Raw genomic sequence first — 9,851 nt, 5'->3', positions numbered from 1 at the left:
GACAAAAAAAATTGCAATGGTACTGGGAACAAAATTTCCCTTTCCTCCTTACTTTGAAGTAAACAAAGTACACTGGAGTCGCTTTTTACGCGGTTTTTTTACACGGTTTTTTACGAGATTTTTTTTACGCGGATTTCGGAATTTGCGCGGTTTTTTTACGCGGATTCTGGCGTATCACCCGCGTAAAAAGCAACCTTAGCAACTTTTGGCAAAATTTTAACACAAATCAGTGTTGCCGTTATGCATTATATTTGGTATCATACTTGTCATCGTGTGCCATGACGTGCCGATCAGTGTGCCCCGATGTGTTTCGGCATAGTGTGCAGAGTTAATTACCCCTTGTCATTAACCAAAATTGGAGCAATCCGAACAACTGTTAACATCACGCTAACAACCATTGGTTTGCGAACGACAGGCTCACCAGCACATTAATCAGCATAAGTGTAAACACCCCATCAAGGTAGAAGTTAATGCTTTTCTGTTGATATTGACTCCACACCCGTTCGAACCACACCCAAATTCAAAATGCTCCAATACCAACAAGCATTGCAAATTAGCAAAATGGGAAGTATTGAAATTTTGACCATATTCGTAAATACAATATTATTGAATAATTATAATTATTCTACTCCTGAAATACTCCAGCGAAGTCTTGCCGTAGTTCAGTGAAGGCTTGCCGAAAGTCCTGACGAAGATCAGGGAATTCATGCCGAAGGCTCTGCCTAATTTGCCGAAGTAAAGGCAAGTCCTGTCGTAGTTCAGGGAAGTTCTGCTGAATTTCAGCGAATTTGGCAGGACAAAGTTTAGAGATTTTCTGCCAAAATTCAGGGAAGTTCTGCCAAAGTTCAGGAAAGTACTGCCGTTTCAATTCTTGGAAATCAAGGAAGTCCTGCTGAAGTTCAAGGAAGTCCTGCTGAAGTTCAAGGGAGTTCTGCCGAAGCTCAGGGAATTTCTGCCGAGGTTCAGGGAAGTCCTGCCGAAGTTCAGGAAAGTCCTGCCGAAGTTTAGGGAAGACCTGCCGAAGTTCAGAAAAGACCTTCCGAAGTTCAGGAAAATTCTTTCATTTCAATTCTTGGAAATCAGGGACGTCCTGATGAAGTTCAGCATTTTCTCCGACAGAACGAGCTATCGTTGATTTGAGAAGAAAAATTCGGATTCCTTACATTTGACCACAAGGGGGAAAAGTTACCTTTAACTGCTATATTTGCTCATAAATATAGGAAGCGTTCCAAAATGGATGCTCCGGATACTAAACCTACTCCAATTTGCTCTCAATCCAATCGATATATTTGGCTACGTTGGTATAAACTCCCGGTACGCCCTTGGTTCCGCATTTGTTCGGTCCGAAGCTTACGATGCCATACAGGTAGTTATTTGCTGTAATTTGCTTCATCAAAGGACCACCAGAATCACCGCTGCAAGTATCTTTGCCACGTACTCCTCCCGCGCACATCTGCGTATCCCTAAGGATCACTCCGGACGGTTTGTAGGTGTTGGAACAGCTCTTCAGTTCCTTGAATTCCAGTTCAACCTTCAGCTTCAAATGGCTTGTAGTGGCTAAGAAATTCAAATCATCAGCATATGTACAATAGTTTCAAATACAAAGAACCCACCATTCTCCGTTCGACCCCATCCTGCGGCCATTCCCTTGGTACCAACGATGTTCCGAGAACGTTGTGCATTGTCGATGGGCAAACAAATCGGGGAAATGAACGACGTCATGATGACATCCCTGGTGAACCGAATAAGCGCAATGTCATTATACTGCGCCTTGCTCTGCGGATCGTAGTCTTCGTGCACAATAATCTTGTCGATGCTCATATTGAGCGGTGCATCAGCGCAATCACCATCCAAACAATCACGCTCTTGATCCAGATCCCACTCACCCAATCGAACACCGGCTCTGTCAATTGAGTGAAACATTAAAAAAAAAATGTAACCGTAAAATTTGGAGAATATAGTCAAACTTACACGGTCCAACTACGAGGAATCGCCTGAATACAGTGGGCCGCCGTTACGACGTACCGGGAGTTGATCAACGAGGCTCCACAGTGGAATCCAGTTCGTCCGTTCGGTTTGCGGTATTCGATCAAGGCGGTCCAGGGGTACTCATCCAGGAGGGTAGGTTGACCACCGTGGATCCGTTCACCGAGTGATGCTCCGCAGAACGGTGTCTTCGGGAGGAGCGAAGTCGAGGTTGTTTGTTTTCGACCACTGTCGCCTGTGCAGCACACCTGGAATGTAAATGTGTGGCATTTGTGATTTAGATGAGCATATGCATTGGAATCCCTTAACTCAGTCGGTAAAAGCGCAGTTACAAAGCAAGATCATGCCGGACTCGGCTGCGTTCAATTCCCGGTCCGGTATAGGAATTTTTCGGGATAGAAAATCTCCCGCAATCCCTGAGTATCGAGAGAGTGCCACACACTTATACTAATGCAAAAATGGAACAGGCATCGAAAGCTCTAAATTAATAACTGGGGAAGTGCATCACTAAGTTGAGAGCACGCAAAAAGCTAATATGCTTATAAAATCTTGAAATGCGAAGAAGAAGAAGAAGAAGAAGAAGAAAAGGGGGAAAAAAAGAAGAAGAGCATATGCATTAAGATAAAACCTTTGAAACAGACTGACGTTTGTAAGAAAACAAGCATACCCAATCCGGATACCCGATCCAGGTAGGAACTCAATAATAAACTAAATCGCTACAAGTGTGCATGAATGCCACAACAACATCTGTGTAGTATTGGCACCGGTTTTGATTAAGTTTTTCTTTGATTGTGAAAGTATTATCTGCTGTCTACATTTCAGTACAGTTCTATATTATCTTTGAACACTGCCTTTAATCGCATGGAAGGGTGCAAGTGAATCAAAACAGACTTCAACCCATCGCATTAAACTTCCTGATTACTTCACAGACACTTTCACGCGCTTTGTATTCGCAGTTTATGAGCGAAGATTGATGATGATCAAAACATCTCCAAGGACACTGGTTTTTCCACAAACAAACCCTGAGGATTGATAAGTCGTGTGGCCATGCTTGGCATACACAGTTTTGGTCACGAACTGCTCATTTGCTAATAACTTTGCACACAGTTGACGGAACTTAGTTCTTTTTGAAACAGTAGATAGAATAGAGTGTAAGCTTGTTATATATATGTTAAAAAAAAGTAGATTTTAATGCTAGTAGTAAACTGTATTTGTTTTTGCGTTGTTAAAATGAGGTGAGAAATGCTCACTACACATCTCAGAATTTAAGTGTTAAATTGATTAGTGTTGATTCAGATGTTAAGCTTTACCTAATCTTCGCATATCTATAGTAAACTATGAGCCTAAGCTATCAAGAACTTTAAAGAAAAATAAATTTCAACATCTGAGTGAAAAGTTATTACCAAATGAGCAGTTGGTGTGTACAACTGTGCATGCCAAGCATGCGTGTGGCTGCTGTTTAAGGCATCGAGGAATCCGAACTGAGCCAGTATACTTTAACCAAACCGTCTCGTTCTATTCAACACCGCTTTTCTGGGGATTACCATCGAAAAATAGTCTTGGAAATTTTCTTCACGTTATTTTGAAACTCACCAGCGGTTTCCCATCTGTCCTCTTTCCACATCGACTTTTATCGATAAATATACTCTCCTCCGGTGTGACGATCGTTTTCCGGTAGATGTTCAATATTGGTTCACATTCACGGAAGAAGATGCACCGACCTAACTTCCCGGCTGGATTGGTACATGGGTCATTTTCACCTGTTGGAAATAAACATTCGGTAAATAAAGAATCTCTTAAATTTAATTTTTGTGGCTTTCGCCATACTCACTTAATGCATATCCTAGCGAAGTCAACCCCAGCAGAACAAAGGGCATTAGAAGCCCTTTAATTAGTTGCATTTCTGTCTCTATTCCCCTTTGCAACGGTTTCTTACAAGTGCACAAGCTGTAGATATTAATCAAACGAAGAATCCAACAATCGCGACCAGTTGGTTGAAGTCTTCGACAGCAACTGTGATCCGATGCGATCCTCCGGACGAGATCAACTACCTACATACTGCTAGAAAATCTTCGTCTGATCTGGGCTCCCTATTCTGCGAGTCGTGTGACTCTCTGTCTCAAGTTAGGTGACAAAAGTCAATTCCTGGTGACGTGACTCTCCATTTGATTTACACAGACTCTCTAGTAACAGAAAGTCACATGACTCGCGGAATAGGGGGAGGGAGAAAAATTCCAGCTTGAACACTACCATTACCTAGCCACTATCTATGCCCGCACGCCACTGGGTCAAAGGTGCCGATTGGACCATCATAGTCCTCATCGTCAGTGCTGAGGTTTGTGATTGTCATTGACAGACTTTCGCGCGATATTGACAAAATTGTTCGTCACATAGTCACTGACAGACTTGATCCTCAGAAAAACCCTTCGTCAATATCTCATTCATTTTTTCGTCAATGACAAAGATTCCCCTGGTAACAAAAAAGTGTAATTTCGTACATTCTGTGTCACATTATTGTTTTCCAAATAGTTCAGGACGTAGATGCTTGTTCACTTTAACGGATCCATGTAATTGTTTTGCTTAAGTCATTTAATTTCGTATCAAATTTAGCTTATATAAAAATCTACACATGTTCGTCACTGACAGTATTGTCATTGACAATTGACATAGTTGCCTTGACTAGAGTCGGTGTATAATGAGTCACGCCAAGAGTGAAGCCAAGTCTACCTATCGAACTATCAAACCAGCTACCTATCGTGCAAAGAAAACAAACATTAAGATGCTATGGAAGGTCCACGAAAGGTATTGCAATCAAATATAAAATATAATCGAATAAATGATAATAAACACGCAGTGAGCATTCAATTGTCATGGGATACGTTTGGAAATGATCATTAATGAGCATGTCTACTATTTTTTGTTAAAATAATTTGACATAATCACTGATATAATGATTTACTACAGCCGCTATTATTTTTTCTCGCTAGAAGTCATTTGAAGTTGATGTATAAGTCCTCTGTTGCCAAGTTAAAAGAAAGGGAATATTTCGAAAACCTTGATGCGAGTTCAACTGTTTTTCTCTTGGCGTGACTCATGATACAGCGACTCTAGCCTTGACTATGACTGTTAGCTCAAATGAGTGACCAAAGCAGAATTGTAAATATCACCGTTTATTGTCGATATTTTGCAGCACTGCTCGTACTCATCGTCATCTTCGTTGGTGTCAACAAAAAGTCTGACGCTTCCAAATGACTGGGAAATCCGTTGCGTATGCTTTTTACATGTTTATACTTTTATTATTATTATAGAGTTTTAGACACTTCTCAGCAAAAATGCTGGAAAATTTCACCTACCACGAGCTGTCTTTATGCCAAGGGGGTTAGGCTCTGTGGATCTCATTCGTCAGTTGACTTACATCCTAATTTTTTTTTGCTTCAGTCGGATCAGTCATGATGATACAGAAACCACCGGACAATACTACAGGTTCCAAGAATCACTGCTTTCTGAATGCTGTTCAGTTCTCTTTGTAGTTCCGACTCTTCAAGGGAACGTATAAGGGTACGGGGAACAAATCCGGTCGCCGAGATTACTACCGGAACTATACGCACATCCTCGAGGTGCCACATATGCTTCAACTCCTCCGTCAAATCGTGGTACTTCAGTATCTTGGTCGAGAACGTTGACTGAATATTGCGATTTAACGGTACAGCGATATCGATAAGGGTTACCCGCTTCATCCTTTTGTCGTAAACCACAATGTCAGGGCGATTGGCACGAATGTGGACATCCGTAATTATCTCGCGATCCCAGTACAGTTTTATGCAACTATTTTCCAGTACCGGGTCTTGCAGGTACTTGTAGTAGGGTACGTACTGGTTCACCAAGTTGTGCTTCAGTGCAAGTTGTTGCTGCACAATCTTAGCGACATCGTTGTGACGACCGAGATACGCTACTTCTGCTAACGCTTGGCAACCAGCAACAACATGTTCGATCGTCTCTTCTACTGCATTGCACTTTCTACACCGGTCTTCTACTTCTTCGTGCAATATGTACCTACGGTAGTTCTTCATCGCAATAACCCGATCCTGGATGGCTACCATGAAACCTTCAGTCTCTGAGAAAAGTTCACCTCGCACCAGCCACATATTCGACGCCACTTTGTCGACATGCGCTTGTTCCAATTGATGGGGATGCGTCCCATGCAGCTCCTTCAGCTTCCACGATGCGCCTTTATCTTCGACAGTTTTTAGGTCATAATTCAACTGGTAGTCGTCCTGCGCCAGATGCAGGGCGCTGAACCCGTGGTCTGCCTGACAAACAGCACGATAGACTTCGTGACGGTTCTGGCTTTCTACGAAGTAGCTTCGCAACTGCTGAATCTGGGAAACACATAGCGCTTGGATATCAGTGATGCCTCTTCCTCCTTCATTACGTGGCAAGGTGGCTCTCTCGACGGCCGACTTTGGGTGCTGCATGCGATGCTTAGTGAACGCCACTCGTACTGCTCGTTTTTGGTCCACTTGATCACCCCAAAGCTGTAGGTCAACAGGGGCACGGAAAACGTGTTTATCGCCTTTATCTTGTTGCCGGCCGACAGGAACAACCTCAGAACACGATTGATTCGATACAAGAACTTTTCCTGCAGCTCCTTCTTGATCGTTGTATGGCGAATCCCTTCCAGTTGCAGGAACCACAGGTACTTATAGGTTTCGCTTTCAACCATATTCCGAATCTCCTCCTGTTCGTTGATGCGGAAACTGCCAGTATCCACTACTTGACCCCGACGGATATTGACTGTTGGACATTCATCCGGATGTCATTACTGAACACCGTTACAAGCTGCAAGAGACGGTGCAGCTTCTCCACTGTTTCCGCAAACAGCTTCAAGTCATCCATGTAGAAGGTGTGGGTAACATTTATGCTTCTTCCTCCACTTTTCAAATGGTAGCCATAGTTGCATTGATTGAGTGCTCTGCTGAGGGGGTTCATCGCAAGGCAGAACCATAGTGGACTGAAGGTATCGCCTTGGAAAATACCCCTTTTTATGCTGAGAGTTCTGGACCGTAACACCACTGCTCCGTCACTAACGTGGAGAGATGTGCTCCACATTCCCATTGCGTGCTTCATAAGCCTTATGACTCCATCGTCCACCTTGTACAACAGCAATACATTGAGAAGGTACGAATGCGGTACTGAGTCGTACGCCTTCTTGTAGTCGATGTACGCCATGCTCAGGTATCTCTTTTTCTGACTCGCCTGACCGACAATAATTGCATCGATGATGACCTGAGTGCAAGGTTGCAAATGCTCATTTCAGGTAAAACAATGTGTTTTTTTTTTTTTAACGGCGCCGGTGGTGTAGTGGTAAGCGTGATTACCTCTCACCCCAGCAGGCCTGGGTTCAATCTCAGTCGGCGCCGCCGAAATGTTCTGAGGCGTAACATCTCTGATCACGCCTTCCTTCGGATGGTAAGTAAAGCCGTTGGTCCCCGGTTCATGAGTTGATGGGTCGATAGGTAGGGTCCAGGTGTGGAAGCTGCCTTCCTGGCGTCGGTAGCATTGGTGCTCAGCACGGAAAACAAGATCGACGGAAAAAACAAACCAAAGGGAAAAAAAAATGTTTTTTTTTACGTAGGACTACGTCTTTGATTTCTATATGGAGGTACACCTTGTGAAAACCGAATGAATAGGGAGGATGGAATTGCGTAATATTTTGCACACTCATCGCCATATTCAGAATCAAACGCAAATTCTTCGAGATAACCACCATCCGTCGTCTGACTCGCCGTGGCGGTGTCTGACGTAGCTCCGGTTTGATCTACGAGGTGTGATGAAGGTGTTCCTGAAAAATGAGATCCGTGATGCTGTCACCTAAACTAAACACGCCAATCGTAAGCTGCCATGGATGCCATCTACGTTTTGAAGTGACAGAGACGCACTCTGGTTGGTTTCGGAGGTTAAATCATCACCAACTTTGGCAACAAAACGGCTCTTTTCAGGGCCACCAAGCTTATTACAGTGAAGAGTAGGAATAGAATTCATCTGCCTGTTTGTCCATATTCAGAACCAACGATCACACAAAATGCTCATGTAATCAAACTGGAAGCAGGGGTACAAATTATTTTGATCAACCTTGATCAACTTTGAATCGCCAGGGCCGGATATTTTCGATGGAAGAAGCAACAATCTATCATCTAATTCAACGAAGACGACAGGAAACATTTGTGAAGCCGAGTTATTTACGAAAGAGAGTGTAGATGGCGCCGGTATCTTTCAAGGTGATATCACGGCGCATGAGAGCGACCCAAATTTGAGTTAGTTATCTCAGAAATAAGAAATAAAGTGCAGGAACTCAGCGATGAGTTTCTCATGTTTTCCCAGGTTTTTCCAGGATTTTCCAGGTAAAAATTCCCGAATTTGAGAAAAGTAAAGATTGGATTCACTCAGTCTATTGGTACTACTCCGAGACTGAATAAAATTTTCGTCAATTTCCTCATTTTCTGGCTGATTTTTAAGGTTTTCCACAGGAAACCATGAGACAAATTTACTCATCGCTGAGTTTCTGCACTTTTGGCGATTATGAGTGAACTAAACTCAAATCTGGGTCGTTCCCATGCACCGTGTACGCAAAAGGAAAAGAGCCAGTGTCGCTACTTGATAGCAAACTACTCATAATGGGAGGAGTCTTTGTAGCTTTTATACCACTTGGTTGCACATCATTCTGCTTGAACATGAAAAGATATAAATCAGCGCTGCTCTCATGCCTCTGCTCATCATTCTCTGCTTGATCGTCAAGCAGTTCAGTTCGGTGTTGAGCAGAGTCGGCACCAAGGTGGTGCTCCGTACCAAAGCGGAGTATGACTTGGCCGTCGCCCACCTGAGGACTTCCAAGGTGGAATTCTTTATCCACGACATTCCCGGTGAGAAGCCATTCAAGGTCGTCATCAGGGGCCTACCAAACTTCGACCCGAAGTTTATCGAAGCTGAAATCAGGGACCGGTACAAGCTGGCCCCAAGTGCCGTGTATCGAATGACAAGAAGAGACGAGAATGTAAAGGCGTATCCGGATAGCCTCTTCCTGGTACACTTCCAGAAGGGAACGGTGACGCTCAACGCGCTGAAAGCCATCCGCTCCATCAATTCCATCATCGTCCGCTGGGAGCCATACCGTGGCGGCCATCGTGCTGTGACTCAGTGCCAACGGTGTCTGAACTTTGGACACGGCACCCGCAACTGCAACATTAAGCCACGCTGTGGCAATTGCGCTCAAGACCACGCCACTTCCGACTGCCCTGCGGATGGAGCCATGGGGTTAAAATGCGCTAACTGTGGTGGTGCTCACCAAAGTTCCGACAGACAGTGCTCCAAACGCGAGGACTTCAAACGCATCCGAAAACAGGCGGCAACTAACAACCAACCAGGACGCAAGAAGGACAAAGTCCCGGCATTTCGGACGGAGGATTTCCGCCTCTTCATGCTCCTCAGCAAAGGCAAGAGAATTCGCGGGTGCATTCCGCTCAAGCAACTTCTGGTGATACTGCTGGCCAAAGCTCTCCATCCCCCCTGGATTCTGGAGACAACCACCAGCGCAAAACAACAACCCCGATCTGTTCTCAGCGGATGAACTGATGGAAATTTTCGTCAACATGTCCGGTGCTCTTCGTAAGTGCCGCAATAAACCCGAACAGATCCAAGTGCTCGGTAAGTTCATCATCCAGTATGGTGTCTAAACCGCTAACCATCGCTACCTGGAACGCTTGCTCTGTAAAAGCAAAACAGATTGAGCTTGCCGACTTCCTCCGCAAGCACAGCATCGACGTGGGCCTTCTAACCGAGACCCATCTGAAGTCCGGCGACAGCTTCTG

The 9,851-nt window shown here is 44.3% G+C and overlaps 1 protein-coding gene across 1 annotated transcript; it reads right to left on the bottom strand.

The window, feature by feature from the left end:
- Positions 1-1,168: 1,168 nt before the first annotated feature.
- On the bottom strand, positions 1,169-4,096 carry LOC135697751 (CLIP domain-containing serine protease B4-like). Its single transcript, XM_065217559.1, has 5 exons — positions 3,818-4,096; positions 3,580-3,746; positions 1,972-2,234; positions 1,614-1,903; positions 1,169-1,557 (listed from the first exon to the last, which is right to left on the bottom strand). The coding sequence occupies exons 1-5, from the start codon at positions 3,885-3,887 to the stop codon at positions 1,256-1,258; spliced, it is 1,092 nt and encodes a 363-aa protein (XP_065073631.1). The 5' UTR covers positions 3,888-4,096; the 3' UTR covers positions 1,169-1,255.
- Positions 4,097-9,851: the final 5,755 nt, after the last annotated feature.

The sequence above is a fragment of the Ochlerotatus camptorhynchus genome, unplaced genomic scaffold (assembly GCF_037179485.1).
Source record: "Ochlerotatus camptorhynchus isolate MF236.1 unplaced genomic scaffold, CSIRO-AGI_Acam_v1.1 ptg000007l, whole genome shotgun sequence".
NCBI classification, from domain to species: Eukaryota; Metazoa; Arthropoda; class Insecta; order Diptera; family Culicidae; genus Ochlerotatus; species Ochlerotatus camptorhynchus.
This window is presented reverse-complemented; position numbering and strand designations above follow the sequence as displayed.